We start from the raw sequence: 17,153 nt of genomic DNA, 5'->3' as shown, positions 1-17,153 counted from the left end.
CTACTATCTTTAAAAATTTTCTTATCATTCCTTCTGGATGTATTTTAGTTTTTGATTTGGGTGTACTAGCTATGTATATATTATTGAATAAATTGGTACGTAAATATTTTATACAAAAAGATTCACTTCATTTGACCTAAAGATGAATGCTTCAGTAGTTCATGTAATGGTCTGAAATAAATCTCTTTGCATATACAGCAGCCTCTCTCAATCTCGGGGCCTTGAATTGATGAGTGGTGCAATCAGAGATCAGCTTATACATGTGATGCTTGATCTGAGCCTGGATGATAACAATATTGATCTTGGATCACAATTTTGCTGTTATTAATGTCATTTCCAAGCAAAACTTGATTTCCTCGTTAAAGATGTCGTCGGTTTGGACAATGTACACTCAAATTTGAAACTTCAGCTGCAATGTATTGCAATTTAAGGATTAGAGAGGTTTGTTTTGAGTGTGTAATGCTTTCTTTTTCAGCATGTTGTACTACTTTAATGTTTAGAGAGATGACTGTTATGGACATTTTGCTTTTGAATTTGTCATATTTAACGTTGAAATTCTTGAGTTGTATGCAAGGACAAGCAAGATGTCGATTCTTCATATGGGCAAATATACTTCATTTGATAGAGGAGAAAATTTTGACAAGAGAGAATGCAATTCGGAAGAGGGAGGATGATCATGTATTGCTGTGTGAGTTATGAAACTTAGAAAAAAGAAGATAAACTAATAGAAAGAGAGAATGATCTTCACAAGCTTGAGGACGAACTTTGAAGGCGGATAGTAGATAATAGATATGCACTTATATTATTGTGTTTGTACCAAGTTTTATCTATTGTAATAGTTTCTAGTTAGTTGAGACTATTTCTATTAGTTTTATCATCAATGTGTACTGAGTTTTATTTATTGCTGAAGATGAATTTAGTACATTTTATTCTCTCTATTACTTCATAAGAGCGCAAAGCTCATGATGTGACTGATATTATGATTATAATGTACTAAAGGTACTAATGGAGGTCCTATGGATTTCTCATGAATTTTTTAATATAGCCTAAACGTTTAAGCAAAGTTAAATCTGGTTGATCGTTGCAGAAGCAACCATGACTGAACAACATTTTTCTTTCTTTTGACTGAACAAGAAATCATGGTCAGACAAAAAATAAAGTGCAACAGTCAACAACTAGCAAGCATCAAAATCTAATTTGGAGTCTCCAACCATTACATTTACTTACCAATCACACAAATATTATGTTTTGGCATACAGTGACAAACATGGGGCTAGAACATAAAACCCATGCCAAGAAAGAGTATTACAACAAGCTACAAATTACAAATTACATTACAACCAACTACTCCACAATAATAATTAAATGAAAACAACACAGATTCTGAAATGGCCTCAGCTTCTCCATTGAAGGACCTCTTTTCATTACATTGTATCTTCATCTCCTGCACCTAGAATTGAACGCCTATTTGTAGCAAGCAAATATTTGAATATATGTTTTGCATTGTGTCCAAGTTTTTAGTGACTTGACTCCCATTCTAAGATTTGAGATAGCTGGTTTGAATTGGAAAACACTCCTCAAAGTTCATTATTTTCTTTGAAGCTTATTAATTTCATTCCCACAAGGTACTGAGATTTGATAGGCGCGATAGACACTTACATAAAAATAATAAGCAAAACTACATAACAGAGATATAATTCTGAACATAATATAGATGTTTTATTAGTGTTAAAAATAAACTCAGGGAAATTAACACCTAGGTCTTGTGGGAGAAGGGAGAGGGAGGGAGGACCTTCCTCCAGGAGGGTCTCTTGGGAGAGCTTGTTTGTCATTTATGCATGATGTTCTTCATCCTTAGCCTTGTAAATAAGACTTTTGTCCACTTACGACAATCTGGCCTACCATCTATATTGTCTGCATAAAAAACACTTCTCTTTCATCTTCATCACTCGGGCAGTCTTCATATTTTCACAGATAGTTGTCAGATAGAAATTATCCACAGGAATTTTTTTTTTTCAAATAATTCAATTTGTTAAAAAAGAATGAAAAATGTTATTCATGGTGCTTATTTTACCACGAGAGAGAAGATTTTACCAATCTGACTTCCTATATAGTCATCTCAAATTCAAAAGGTGTTCAGTTTTTCCCGCAGCATCTATTTGGCAAGACATTATTTGAGCCCTCAAGAAATTTCTTACCTCTCCACATTGATAAGATGCACTTGGGTGGCAGACTTCCATGACTATCATCAATCAACCCACACGTAAAATCAGAGAAGATGAATTTCATGCAGATCTAGACCTCCAAAACATCGGTCCAGCCAACTTCTGCCTCAAAGCCAAATGGTCCTTGGGAATGTCTTCTCACCAATTTATGTTCTCTGCTCTGGCATACACATGCAGGATTTTGACATTGCGTTTGCTAAGACAAGGATAGATATAAGATAGCCTTTATCACCCTTCATCAAGCAAGAAAGAATCAGTCTCAGCAACATAATCATCTTCTTTCATTAGTGCCGTCAAATCCTTCAGGGTTTCATGGATTTCTACAGAACTGGCGTGAGACTTATCCCCAGCAACAAATAAGTCCTTCTTTTGTCCCACTTCAATCCAGCTACATCCAGGGAACTTCCTAACTCCTTTTTCTTTCATTGCCCTCCTCAAAAAGTTAACCCCATCCCAGTTTCCCGATGCAGCATATATATTAGAAAGTAGCACATAGGATGAAGAATTTTGGGGATCCAACTCAATGAGTTCCTCAGCAGCCCGCCGCCCCCTTATGTCATCTCCATGTAATCTGCAAGCACCAAGTAATGTGGCCCAAATCATAGCATCGGGTTTGAATTTTAGTTTGTCAATGAATTCTTCCGCTTCTTTAAGGAAACCCCATCGGCCATAAAGATCAACCATGCAGGCATAATGATCTACTCTGGGCTGAATGCAGTAGTAATTCAACATTGTGTCAAAGATCTGATGGCCTTCAGATATTCTCCCCGCATGACTACATGCAGTGAGAACACCAAGGAAAGTGACATCATCAGGCATAACATGTGTTTGCTTCATCTCATTGAATATCTGAAGTGCACATTCTGCATAACCATTTTTGGCTAAGCCCACTATCATAGAGTTCCAAGAAATAACGTCATTTTTACAACCCATTTCTTCAAAAACTTGCACAGACCCTTTTACATCCCCACATTTAGCATACATATCTACAAGAGCACTACTCGTTAACTCATCTAAGTGAAAACCAGTGTGGAAAATGAGGGAATGGATCTCACTACCATCTGTCAAAGAAGATAAGACAGCACATGCACGAAGAACACTAGCAAATGTAGCTTGATCAGGTAGGACATTCTCGCTACGCATTTCTCGATAGAACTGCAAAGCCTCCTCACTGCAATCAATTTGAGTGAGCCCTGAAATAATAGCAGTCCACAACACTCTACTTTTTGGATTTGGGAATTCTGAGAAAAGAATATACGCATCTGCTTTTCTATGGGATCTCAAATACATGCCCAAAAGAGATACACCCAAAAAGTCACCACCATACAAATGGCCCCACTTTACGGTAAGGCAGTGGATTTGGATTCCCAGTGTTAGCAGAAGTGGTCCATTACAAGCATCTAAAAGGCTTGCGAAAGTAATTTCAGTTGGATTCAATCCTACTTCATGCATCTCACAAAACAAATCTATTGCTTCCTCCAAATTATTTTGAGCATACCCAGCAATCATAGCATTCATGGAGGCCACACTTCGCTCAGGCATGGAAGAGAAAACTTTGTGTGCAGCTCCAATCACTGCACACTTTACATACATGCCAATAAGCGAGCTCGCGGCATAAAGGCTTGTTTCCAGACCAGATTTAACCGAGAGACAATGGATTTGTTTTCCTTGCCTAAGTGCTTGAACATTTGCACAAGCACTGAGTATACTGGCTAGGGACACCTCATCAGGAACAATTCCAGATAAATTCATTCTACGGAACATGTAGAAAGCCTCATCCTCCTCCTCTTCCTGCACATACCCCACAATAATTGCATTCCAAGAGATATTATCTCGATTGCTTATGAGCTCAAACTGTTTCCTTGCCTCCTTGAGAGCCCCAGATTTAGCATACATATCAACCAATGCATTACCCACGAATAAGTTTGACGACAATCCACTCTTGATAATAAAAGAATGCAATTGGCGGCCCATTTCTATGTATTCCAAGCAAGCACATGCACTCAAAATGCTAGTGTAGGTAAAGTCATCGGGACGAAAGCCACATCCTTTCATGTTAGAAAAAAGCTTGATGACTTCATGGGCATACCCATTCTGTGCATAACCTCCAAGCATTGCATTCCACAAGACAGCATTTTTCTCATTTAAAGCATTGAATATTTTATTTGCAGCATCCAGTTCCTCGCACTTAGCGTACATATTAATCAATGAACTTCCTGCATAGACATTAGAATCCAACCCCTGTTTAATTGCATGAGCATGAACTAACAAGCCATAATCTAGAGCTCTCAAACTGGCAATTGCACTTAAAATACTTCCAAGTGTAGACCTTGTGGATTTTACTCCAGCGTTCCTCATTTTCAGGAAATAAGTTATAGCTTCCATATAGCAACCATTCTGGGCATGCCCTGAAATCATCAGGTTCCATGCAATAACATTCGGATTAGGCATCCTCGCAAACATTTCACGTACATCATCAAGCCTTCGAAGATTGACACACGCACTTATAACAGTCACAAAGGCCACCTGATCTGGAACACGGCAAGATTTCTGCATCTCCTCAAAAACTTTCAGCGCCTCCTCAGGCAAACCAACTTGAACATAACCAGAAATCATGGCAGTCCAAGAAACTGTATCTAAATCCACAGCCCCATCAAATATTTTCCGAGCATCACTCACACAATTGCACTTGGCATACATATCAATAAGTGCACCTTCACAGAAAGTGATTGACTCGAACCCTGTCTTAACAACACAACAATGAACTTGCCTACCATACTTGATGCCCACCAGTCTTGCACAAGCAGACAAGATGATTGCATACGTGAACTCATTTGGAAATACCCCAGAGTTCATCAATAACCCGAAATACTTAACAGCCTGTTCCAACAAACCCAGCCTTGAATACATAGACAGAACCGAGTTCCAAGCCAATACACCCCTCTTCTCCAGCAGGTTAAACGCCTTCTCGGCAAAGTCCACATTGCCACACTTAGCATAAAGATCTAAGATGGCGTTTCCTAGAGACCCTTTTGACCCAACACCAAGTTTCACGCTCAGTGAATGGATAATTTTTCCGGTATTTGAAGCATGAGCAATCAGCTGAGGCATTTCGTCGAACAGGTTGTGTTTCTTGACCCGGTTGCATTGTTGTAAGCAGGCTTTCAAGAGATGGATAGGCCTACAACCCAACCAACCCAGGCTGTGTCTGTGCACGACCTGACCCGATCTGGCTCCCATGACAACACAAACCGGCTAGACCTGACCCGAGTCGGGTCAACCCGACCCCGTAAGAACACGCTGGAACCTTCAGTGCTTCATGCCCAAAACACTTGATGATCCAAACTCTGATTCATCATCATCACTATCGAGTCACATGATTCTGATCCAAACTCTGGACAAGAAATACATTGAAGTAATATGAAATCTAACACATTCAACAGAACCAGGGAATCAACAGCCACACAAAGATACTCAGGTGGGCAAAGGTCTGGAAATCAATCAGATAACCTTTACTGGCGAAATCGAAAAAAGAAACAAGAAACAAAAATAACCTAGAATGGGCGAGAGCCATATTTGAGGGCGAGAAGCTCGGGACTATAGAAGAAGGCATTGACGGCACGAGACATGGCCCTTGCTCGGCCTGCAGATCCTCCGCTCGGTTCCCTCGAAAGACCAGCCCGGAGGCGACCCCACCCCCAGCCCCAGCCCCATCTCTCAGCACAAGCACAGTTCTCGGCTTCGGCTCCACCAAAGCTGCTCGGGTTGGTTCTTCTCGGCAACCAAATAGAAACTAGTGAAGAGAAGTGGGGAGGGAGGGAACGGTGGCGCACTGGCGATGCAAAGAGAAGTTGGGTGGGGTGGTGGTGGAGCCAGCGTTTCAGGTTGTTTTAAGAGGCGGGTTGTTAGCAGGTCAAACCCGATTATCATTTCAAACCGGTTTTTCGGTGCGGGTCGGGTCCTTTATTTATTTATTTTTTTTTTTTCAAGGCCTCAGATGGGTATATAAATGATTCTCTGAAGCCAGAAGGGGTTCTGGGTTAGGGATCAGCTGGGTGGAGAACTTGTGTCGATGAGAGATGGAATGAGCGTGGGAGATGATTGATGTTCTGTTGGGAATTCTGAGGCGCATTGACCCGAAGGCGTTTGCGACATGACTCGGTTGGGTAAGTTCGTTAAGTAGTGCTCGTTGACGTGGCCTTTCCAAACGGTTTGCGTCGTGGAAATTCTTTTAGCACGATATACATGTTTTTTTTAAATAAAATGAGGCATTGGGAGGTGCTAACTGAATATTTTATATAAAAATAAATTTACAAATTAAACTGTTTTGATATAATATATCAGATTTAATATAATAATGTCATTTGAATTTATAAATTTATTTTTATAAAATCTGTTTATGGATGAATTATTTTTATAAGGCAAACAACATTTTCATCTTATTATAAAATAATCTATTATTAAAGTTATTTACATGATCATTACTTTTTTTAATAATTTGATATTTTGTAATTCAACGAAAGTGCTCGTGTTCGTATTTAAAGACTACTCAATAATTACACAAATAATAACTTTTAGAAGTTAAAAATGAGTTAATAATGAACTAATACCAATTAATCCTATTAAAAATATATCTCTTGCATGTTTAAAAAAACGCATGATAATTTAATAGACTGATTCAAAAAATTTCCTTCCAACCCAGTTTAATTCCTATAAATTAATGAGATGGAAATTTTGTGACGGGTAATAATAGGCTTACTATTCTATTACTATTTATCTACTACCTAAGTGTATTACAAGTTTTTTTTTTTTATCATTTTTTAAGTATTTTTTTAACATCCTTAATCATTAAGAAAAATTTAAAAAATATATATAACTTTACTAATACTCACTTTCTTAATCATTAAGTAAAATAAAAAATTAAAAAAAAATCAAATACAAAAAGAGTAGTAGATGGGTAGTAGTATGGTAGTAATCCTATCATTATTCTTAAACTAGTTTATGTGAATCCATGTCATTCTTCTCGTGGGGAGGCTTTACCTAGAAAATAATGGCTAAATCTTAACTACTTCTCGAGTACACTACCAAAGTGGTAGCTCAGTTGATACGAGTTGGTATTTCATGGCTTCGGATTAGGAGTTCAAGTTAGGACATAAGTTGAAACCACTTATAGTGGTAAAACTTGATTTTTAGGGCCATGAAATGAGATTTGGACCAACTAGATACTTTGAGGCTATTGTGGTGCAGGAATGATTGCTACGTTGGTCGCCCCCACCTCTCATTTATTGTTAAAAAAAAAAAAAAACTTCTAGAATACAAATGAGATTATACTCTCAACATATCACATGATTTCATATAATTAAATTTTTTTATATGATCATCGATGTTTAATAATGTAACATCGGATGATTGGATATCAGTACCATTTGTCCATATTTTGAGAATATCTAAAATTGGCAGAAGATAGTTAATAGAAGGTTGAAAACACAATTCTTAGAGCCTGTTTTACATTTTTCCAAAGCTTATACATGATCAACCAACCCTTGGCCAAAACCCCAAAGCCAAAAATTCGTGCAGCAACGGTTGTTGATGCACAAGCCTTGGATAATAGTTTCTCAGGCATGCCTCTAAGCACCTAATGATATGCATTCTGTAAACATTAATTAGGACTCGTTTCAGAAAGTTAAGAGACATTTTCCTGACTAATCACAACTGAAATTTCTTTCTAGTACTTGCCTATGAAAAAACCGTGTCACTTCAAGAGCATACAATTGAAAGCAGCCTGATAGTGATGGCTAGACTTCTAAGAAACTTGGATCTATTCATCAAAAACCATGTAATACAAAATTTGCAACTCATCATTTTGGAGACAGAATTATGTGCAAAGGATGGAAATTTAAGAAGATGAATTTTAAAGAATGGAGAATTATTTATGTGCAATGCTATATCTAAGAATATTTAGGGAGTTTCCTGGAGAGGCACATGATTTTTACAGAGAACTATAAAAAATAAAACTATCAAATATCAGAATACAACCGGACTAAACATAAGGAATCAAATGGTGTGTTCAAACGCCACTCCCTTTGCTTTTTGCTAAGTGGTCTCCCTTTCCCTGCTTTCTCTCTATTTATCCTCACATTGGCTAGACCCCAAGTGCAGCATTTACTTTCCATGTCAAAAGAAACAAGCCTGAAAACACCATCACTTTCTACTGATGAACTATTTGCTGCAACCTGATTGGCATATTTCACATACATAGGCCGATCCTTGAATCGATCAAGGTCGTGTGGAATCCGAACTACCCTTTCAACACCAGGAGATGATACCTGAAAGGAAATAGATAAATTTAGATCCAAAAGGTGAAAAGATCGCAGACATGAACACATTTTAGATTTCCTTTCTAAAAGATAAACATTGAACCAGATACCTATATTTAAAACCCATTGGCCTTCATTTTAATGAAATGAATATCAGTGCCGGCTCAATGGTTAGGCCATTAAAAGGCAGTTGCCTAAGGCCCCCCAAAGAGCAAGGCCCCAAAAACTATAAATGCCTTGGTGTATTTTGGAAAAAATAAAATAAAATAAGGTCTAAAATGAGATGAATGTTTATTTATAAATGATGATGATAGAAAGCCCATGCATTGATGAGTAAAAAAAGTCAACAATTATTTTAAAATGTAAATGATATTAAGTGATGTCATGTTAAAATCTAGTGGCTTTATTTTAAGTTTTTGTCTTAGGCCTCAATTGACATTGAGCCGCCCTTGATGCATATACTGCTCATCTCGTGACTTTAAGCCATCACAAACCTATATGTCCTAAGACAGGTCTACGTGTCAAAGACACAGGTTGATGAATCTTCACAAGGTTTCTCCTCTGCACAGTTATGTTTTACCCTCCAAAAGCATTAAAAAGAACTAGGAAAAGGTACCTCCAAAGATATATTCTCAGGTATTGATTTACTGAGCTCTGCTTCATCCAAACGTGCTCTATAGGTTGCTGAAAAAGCTTCAATATCTTCCATGCTGGGGGAACCAGACCTGAAAAAGAAATGTAGGAATCTCCTACCTTAAAGATGGGCCTTAAATCAATTTCAAAAATTATTTGCATAGAGTCCGTTTTCAATCCCTCACAATCATTTGAGGGCTACAGGTATTTTCTGAACCTGATCTAACCAACCTTTCCAAAACCACAACTTTGTTCAAATTCAAATATGTCCATATGGAAAATGATGAAAAGTAAAAAATAAATAAATTTTTTATCAAAAAAATAATAATAAATAAATTTTGGATAAGTGAAAAAAAAAAAAAAAACCTGAGTAGGTTCATAAAACTATTAAATAATATGAGTAATGTGTTACAAAGATCCCATAGAACATCTTGACATACTTGCCAATCATCAACAATGCTTCGCACAACTAAATACTAGCACACTGTTCACTTCTGTACTTCTCCACTGCCAAAACACAATGACTTGTGCAATTCATACAGTCACACATGAAACATGAGCCAAAAAACTGAATTTGCCTTAAAAGCTCCATCCCATCAACTTCAATTTGGTAAACACAATGTATATTACATCTTAATCTTATGAATTCCACTCAGAGAGACTTTACAGCAACATATCTAGCCAAATTCTAAACAGCTGAAAGACGATATCTTTTTGGACAGGTTTTCATAAACAACGATGGTAGTCTTATCTGGTGCAGATCTTTACAATATAAAAGATGTGATTTTTCACAACAGAAAGCTCCCTCTCAACAGCCTTCTAGTTGATTCATACTTGATATCAAGTTTCTCATAAAAAATTAGGATGGAGAAATTATGATTCAAACAAAAGATGCTAAAAGAGTCAGTTTGGGAACATTTTCTAGCATATCTCATTCAATACAATTCATGGCTACTTGAATGTGTTAAGAATGCTCGGCTATTAAATATTATGACAAATAAAACAGATTTATTGACTCATACAAAGCATCCAAGAGAGAACCTAGTGAGAAAGTTTTCATATATGGTGTTCTTGATTGCAGAGACTATCATTTTTTTTCTTATAGACAGTGTCAATAGATTTTTACTTGTTTGAGAGCTTCTCGATGCGCACTTGAATGGTGGAATTCAACATTGTTTTAAAGGCATATATTCTCAAGTCACCATCGAAGGATTGGGAAACCTCTTCTGCCATTCTTAGTGCTTCTTCGTCCCACCAGGTCCCAGCAAGGGAAATTCCACCTCCTCCAACTCCATCTCCGGCCTTCAGAAAAAAGGGGCAACGTGATGTTCAGTATGGAATCAACTTCATTACACAGAAGTACGAAAAGGTTAACTAAAACTTACACAGACTTCGGCCTTGTCCTCCTCGTACTCTTCTTCAAAATAATCATCAACATCATCCATTGTTGTCTCTAAACAATCGAGTATTTAATTCAAACTTAACTTCAAATTATATAACATACAAGAAATTTTCTAATACTAAGAAATGGTAGGAAAACAATGAAGTTACTACTCTACTTGGGACAAAGTAACAAACACATGACAACATAGTTATTGCACTTTTATCTAAAATCTACCAAATAAAGGAAAAATATACGATAGTTACTATTATCTTCAAAAGTCCAGTTTGATAATTTTCAATTTTATATAACAAATATAGAAGAAGAGAGTAAATGGGTCCTTACCATCTTCAAAGTCATCAAAGAGAGCCTCGTCTTCCTCATCGACCAGCGATACTTCTTCAACAATGGATGGTTTGAGAACTGGCTCAGCAGCTTCTGAGTCTCTCTTCCCGGCGTAGATTATATGGGTCCTGTTGGTGGTATATGGAAATGGGTACGTCCAAAATGGAAACGGTAAGTTGCGGTAGGGTGAGAGAGAGCGCCTGCAGAAGCAGCTCCTCATAGTTATTGTTGGAGGAAATGAAACCGCAGAGGTTCTCAGATTACATGATGCTATCAAGTTCATCTTTTTGGGTTTCCCCGAAACTGAAATTGTGCTCGAAAGTGTTATGAGTTCGCCAAATTGGATGAGAGAGAGAGAGAGCGAGCTGAAACCTGCTTATCCATTTGTTCCTCGAGAAGACGGGGGATTTGTTTCGAAAAGAAAAGTGTAGAAGAAGGGCTGTCGTTTAAGTCGTTCGTTTATGTAATCCTACTCCGACGTCGTTTGAATTCATTCTGTCGTTTTTTTTTTTATCCCCTATGTTTTGTGTGTGAGATCTATATATCCCTTGGTGGGTTTTGAGCAAGACATTAACTTTAGGAAGTACTGCATCAGTTCTAGCTTCATGGAGCTTCAGCCAAAACGGTTGTCCTGCAAACATATGTTAACATGCCTGACCTGTGCAAGTCCTAAAGTCCAACCCTTTTTATCTGCTGAAATGTTCACAGAATGGTAAATGTGAGTTGTAAAGCCTTCCAATAATCACCACAACCTCCACTAATCGAAAACCATCTTGTCCCAGTCCAAGAAAGTAGCCGATCCGCTAGGCCAGGTAATTTTCTTTTATTAATGACAATTTGGGAGATCATTCAAAGTTATGGAGTTGGAGAATCTACAATCCAATTTGCAGAGAAGAAATGCAGAAAAAAGAGCATCAAAAAAGTGTTTCAATTTTTCAACTTGAATGCAGTGAACTTGAAGACAAAATGTATTGCTAAGCATCCAACAAAGAGTTATTGAGATCTTTGCAAACATGGTTATAGTTAACTATCTATGCACAGTAACATTAAATTGGACATAAATTCCGAAAAGGGAAAAAAAAGATTTCTTGAGATGACTACAGATCATGATAACTAACGCCTTCAGCTTCAAAATGAATTGAGGGCGTACAATCTACGCTGCGAGTGGGGAAACCTGTATAAATATGTTTTGAAAAGAATGGTATGGTAAAGTACATGAAAGTCATAAACCGATACACAAAAGATATAAGATGAAGTAGACACACTTCTTTATGATATGTTTCAGAACAAAAAAAATGAGCTGAAACGCATCGTCTGGATGGAAGACTGAGTATGCAGAAAAAGAACCAAGTCACAAAGAAGAGAGAGATTTGGTAGTAACTACAGGTAGAGCTTGAGTAACAGTAGCATTATCTGTCCAGTTTTTTTCACCCCAGTGCCATAACATACTCTCCCAGAAGCAGAAATCCTCAAAACATGTCTTCAAACGCTTGTCTTTTATCTTAATTTTCCAATGACCATCAGTGTAATTTCCTTTCTCAGCTTGCCTCCGATCCCACTCCAATGCTGCCTTTTGCTTAGACCTCAGCAAACAAAACTTCTGCAAATTTTCTGGCATGGCATCATGCACCTTCCACCACCTTTTATGCGCAACATCACTGGCAAACTCCTGCAAAATGTCCACATTCCAGTTGCAATCATAGTCCCGAAAGCAAAGCCAAGGCTTATTGCCCAGGTAGTGGAGGACATAAAGGATTGGAGGTTCAGCCCCAAAGAGACGAGTTTTCATCTCTTTCTTTCCCTCCTCATCGCCTTCCCAGAAGTGCTTCAAGAAATTCATATGTTTTGGAATTCGGTGCCACCATGTGAAGATTTCGTTTAGATACCCTTGGTCCCCACCATTATAGGACACTATCTCATTGATGTGTTCCATTAGCAGCTGGAATGTACACTCTGACGGTTCAATCACCATCACACCTGAGTTGAACAGAGTAGCATTATTTCCTATAGCAGATATTTCTGGCATCTCAAACAGGAAATCGATATTTCTAAGAATAAGCAGGTCAGCATCAATGAAAATAATCTTGTCATATTCTGTCAACTGCCAGAGACGGAATTTGCTGTAATTCCATTCATTGTACGCATCCTTCTCAGCTTTTGGGTTCCTGATCCTTTGGATTGTATGGACTTTCCAGCCAGCAGCCTCCAATCCTCCCTGTGATATTCGCTAATCGTTTCATCAACAAGGATAACAAAATCTCGAGTTGAACCAGCCATACGGATGCTCTGAGCAGCAACTATGGCCCCACAAACATACACATGCGCAGAGTGCAGAATTGTTGCATAAGCTTCACGATGTGCTCTCTCTGAGTAGAAATTTTCTGTTTACAAATAAGTTAGTTTCTCAATTTCATGTACTTTTGCAAGTAAAAACACATTTAACTCTAAAAAGAAATCATTAATCTTCTATTCTTTTTTCTTTCCTTTTTTGAGTTTGATTCTTTTCATGCATGTGACATCAGATCAGAGGACTGAACTTCATCAGCTATATGGTGAGGAATTTCTTGTCAAGAAAATCGAATAATTAAAAACGTCATTTTCTTTGACAACCAGAACTAGGTCCAGTCAAGACAGTTAGGATTGCCTAATCAAAATATTAAGGAAGTACTAAAACTCTTATTGGCTTGTTCTTTGCCAAGCTGAAATGGTTGGTCTGTGTACTTCTTTGATAGATTTAATTTAACTCGGAAAAGCCTAATTATGGATATGAAAACTTCTAATCCCCCTCGTCCCGCCCTGCCCCTTGCATTCCCCTAAAAGAAAAATAAAAACAGACAGATGACCATCAGCTTTTTTCAGGCTGACTTATAAAAAGTTGAAGAGGGGGAAGGAAACACACACACACAAACCAACCCCCAGCAACATGCGCTTGGTTTAAAACTGACCTTTAGCCTTGAGAGGGACGGCAAGTTCACATGACCCGACTGGAAGCTGCAGCTTATTCCTCAGGGTATTCAGGTCAGGTTGAAAGAGCCACACATTCCTTTCATGTATGAGAAGTTCCTTGCACGTGAAGAGGTTTGGTATTGGGAAGCACTCGGTTACTATAAGCACTCGCACTGGATGATAACCTTTGGATGCGGCAGCAATCCTTGCTGCTTCAAGCTGCAAGTGCAAACGAGCCACATCTCTTGACCAGCTCCCTGACTTGTTGCAAGGAAGTTTGACTGCCACAAGATCAATCCGTGGTTTTCCAGGTACTTTAAGTTTGGGAAGAGAAGGGCAGGTAGGAACCTCAAATTCTTCTTCTTCATCTATCCATTCAGGGTATAGGGATTCCCATGTAATGTTGTGTGACACGTAGTCCAGGTGCAGAACAACATGCTCAACATCCGGTATCAGCTGCTTCCAGTGATCAATCTCATTGTCATTAAAGTTTAACAAGCCAATTCCCTGATACTCATTACTGTCAGTCAATTTCTCAATAATGTTTGAGATTTTATCCCAGTTAATGTCTAAAACTGACAAATAACGTGGATCTACAGCAACACTCTCTCTTATCCATCTGTCTACAAAAGTTGGCCTGCAAACAGTAAACATCTCCTTCAAAATCTGCTGAAGATAAAAATAAAACTTAAATGCTCCATGCTTTATGGTGAATAAAGATTTATGTGACAATTGCAACTCCAGAAAAGGAGGCATGAGCTTTTAGTAATTTTTCATAAAAGAAGCAAATCAAATTGTAAGCTTATAGAAGCTCGATGTAATGTGAACTAAACGAAAAGCAAGAAACTGCCAAGTGGAAAACTAAATGTGGTAGCAAGAAGTGAAAGCAAGGGGAGTAATACTTACCACGGTACAGAATTTGATCGATGATCTGTATTATAAATGCTTGGAGAGTGGAAGAATGTTGCAAATGCTCCCAAGATAATAATCACCAGCACAAGTTTTAAGGTAGGTTTGCAATTTAAATTCCTATCTTGGACGGATATGTGGAGGGCCTTCGCAACATCTTTAAAATCTTTACTTTTTCGAGGCTTTCTTTTGTTAGATTCATCGCTGTACAAAGAAGGCAAGAACTACATCAATGCATCTATGAAGGAAGTGAACAACAATAGGAATACTGATAATAATGACTGCAACAAATTCTATGATAGTGCAGACAACTTCCATACACAACCGAACTACCTAGTTCAGTTTCGTAATCAGTGCACTCCAAAATTGAGCAGACAGATGCACGAAAACCCCAAATGAAAATTTATGCATCACCAACCCATTCAATTTCCTCTTCAAATAAAACCAAGATGAGCTTTGAAGAAATAGGGAAGGCTATGCAGGGAATTTGTGTCGGACTGTGAGTTACTAATCCACCTAAAACCAGTTAGTATTAGGGAAGACACTTGATTTTGTTATGACATTTCACACCCCTCCATAAACCTGTCTTTAGAGCGATCACGGGAAGTGGCATTGTGGGCTCCAACAATCCCTCCCTTATGATGTGTTCCATGACTCGAACCCATGACCTCTAGTTCTGATACCACTTTTCTGATCGTGAGCTACCAATCCACCTAAAACCAATTCGCATATACTTAAGTCTTTTATGGCATTCAACATTTCACCCAGCTGGTCTGTTTTTAGAACAATTGCAGAGAGCAGTATTATGGACAGTAATAATTTGGAATATGGACTAATAAGAGAGGGCAATGGTTTGATCATAAAAACGCAGATCTGAAGACCTCTCAACATCTCATTTGAGATTCACCCTCCAATATGGGGTTTGAAAAGAAAAAAACAGTTTGTTTTATTCTTTATAAAAACATATAAATAAAATGGACATATCAACTGAAAAGCTAGATAACAACATATAAATGCAAGCAATAGACCTAGAGACGGTACCAAAACCATCTGTCATAGGAAAAAGTCGACTGTCCTAATAAACTCCAATATAATGCCTTGAACACTATTATGTGAAGGTCTTTGGTGCGACGTCAAACATCTTGGCTTGTTATACATTACTTGTGAAGAAAGGTGCTTTACACTTAATTGGAGCAAATGCAGCGACAACGACAATGTTTTGATGTTCTGAAACCATTCCAAGGTAGAGTACCATTTGTTGTCAAATGGGAGTTGACCAAATGCAGAAGTATCAACTATGAAGTATCAAGGCTCTTACTGCACTAGTCAGCCCCCCGAATGAAATAAAGCCTTAATCACAACTAATTGGGGGCAGATGGGGAGCTAAAATGAAAATAGATATGTCAATGGAAACGGATCAATGGCCTTCCCAACGATAAAACACCATATCTAACCACGCAAACTATAACCAAAAAAACACCAAAGAAAGTATCACTAAAACCAAAGACCCAAAAGGAAAATTTTAACAGCACTAAAATCTTGTAAACAATATTTCATTCATGGTGCTCGGATCTACATAATTAATTTAAATGAGAGATACGAAACGACTAAAACCAGAAATTGGAAATTTCAGCAAATGCCAGCAAACAAGTTATGAATAACCAAGAAAATATATAGTGAAAGGAAGGAAAGCTGACATTGTGGAAGCCGAAAATCGTAGTCTGGGTTCAATATGACCAGGGGAGGAGGGTCCTCTCATCTTGTCAATTCAGTTGCGGCATGGGGGAGGCATCATCTAATCTGCAAAAAATATAAAAATGTCAAAACTTTCATAAACAATCACGCTTTTTTTCCCCTGAAAACACCGGGAAAATTTTTTAAGAACAACAAAGTACGGAAAAAGACAGAGACCCTTTAATCCGTGGGCCATGGCAGAGGAGGATTCGAGTTCTCTGAGAAAGCAGGCGGAGGCTGCGACCGGAAACGATCAATGTTTTTCGAGAGTCAAAGACTGGAGAGATCAACAATACTTTGGACCGACTCGTGTGAGCAAAAACATTGCTCACTGACACCGTAAAGAAGGAGAATTTACCTTTGGGGGCAGGTTTTTTATTTGATTATTCTTCAACTTGTCCTCTCGAATGTTTATTAGATTTTTGTCTTTCCCTTACAAAGCCGAAGGTGATTGAGCTTCATCCAAGACTGGATTTTTACAAGTGCTGAGTCACTGAGTGTAAAAGTTAAATTGGACCAAATTCAACCGGTCTTTATGTAAAAACTAAAAAAAAAAAATTGCAATCAGAGAATGCATAAATATTATATAATCTATTTAAAATAAATAAGTAAATATAATATATATAAAAAAAATTAAACTTTTAATAATAAATCTCACTCTTT

General features: G+C 37.8%; 3 protein-coding genes across 3 annotated transcripts; all 3 read right to left on the bottom strand.

Moving 5' to 3' along the window:
• Nucleotides 1–2,050: 2,050 nt before the first annotated feature.
• Nucleotides 2,051–6,367, bottom strand: LOC121243998 (pentatricopeptide repeat-containing protein At3g09040, mitochondrial). Its single transcript, XM_041142048.1, has 2 exons — nt 6,223–6,367; nt 2,051–5,396 (listed from the first exon to the last, which is right to left on the bottom strand). Exons 1-2 carry the CDS (start codon nt 6,355–6,357, stop codon nt 2,454–2,456), a joined length of 3,078 nt encoding a protein of 1,025 aa, XP_040997982.1. The 5' UTR covers nt 6,358–6,367; the 3' UTR covers nt 2,051–2,453.
• Nucleotides 6,368–8,130: 1,763 nt separating this feature from the next.
• Nucleotides 8,131–11,528, bottom strand: LOC121243997. The gene is made up of 5 exons (XM_041142047.1): nt 10,902–11,528; nt 10,561–10,628; nt 10,302–10,477; nt 9,159–9,267; nt 8,131–8,551 (listed from the first exon to the last, which is right to left on the bottom strand). The coding sequence occupies exons 1-5, from the start codon at nt 11,182–11,184 to the stop codon at nt 8,243–8,245; spliced, it is 945 nt and encodes a 314-aa protein (XP_040997981.1). The 5' UTR covers nt 11,185–11,528; the 3' UTR covers nt 8,131–8,242.
• Nucleotides 11,529–12,066: 538 nt separating this feature from the next.
• Nucleotides 12,067–16,937, bottom strand: LOC121243996 (putative UDP-glucuronate:xylan alpha-glucuronosyltransferase 3). The gene is given in 6 exon segments (XM_041142046.1): nt 12,067–13,115; nt 13,118–13,282; nt 13,847–14,484; nt 14,754–14,960; nt 16,454–16,556; nt 16,668–16,937. Coding segments are annotated over 5 exon segments (1,935 nt in total). The 5' UTR covers nt 16,516–16,556; nt 16,668–16,937; the 3' UTR covers nt 12,067–12,252.
• Between the last annotated feature and the right edge of the window lie 216 nt (nt 16,938–17,153).

The sequence above is a fragment of the Juglans microcarpa x Juglans regia genome, chromosome 8S, assembly GCF_004785595.1.
Source record: "Juglans microcarpa x Juglans regia isolate MS1-56 chromosome 8S, Jm3101_v1.0, whole genome shotgun sequence".
NCBI classification, from domain to species: Eukaryota; Viridiplantae; Streptophyta; class Magnoliopsida; order Fagales; family Juglandaceae; genus Juglans; species Juglans microcarpa x Juglans regia.
Note: the sequence above shows the minus strand (reverse complement) of the source record. Positions and strands in the feature narration are given on the sequence as shown.

Coding starts and splice junctions, on each gene's coding strand:
- LOC121243998 (XM_041142048.1), bottom strand. CDS start 6,357: ATGCGCCTCAGAATTCCCAACAGAACATCAATCATCTCCCACGCTCAT. Junction 5,397..6,222: donor AGAATCATTTATATACCCAT/CTGAGGCCTTGA, acceptor AGGCCTATCCAT/CTCTTGAAAGCCTGCTTACA.
- LOC121243997 (XM_041142047.1), bottom strand. CDS start 11,184: ATGAACTTGATAGCATCATGTAATCTGAGAACCTCTGCGGTTTCATTT. Junction 10,478..10,560: donor AGGACAAGGCCGAAGTCTGT/GTAAGTTTTAGT, acceptor TTTTTTCTGAAG/GCCGGAGATGGAGTTGGAGG. Junction 9,268..10,301: donor ATCGAGAAGCTCTCAAACAA/GTAAAAATCTAT, acceptor TTTCTTTTTCAG/GTCTGGTTCCCCCAGCATGG.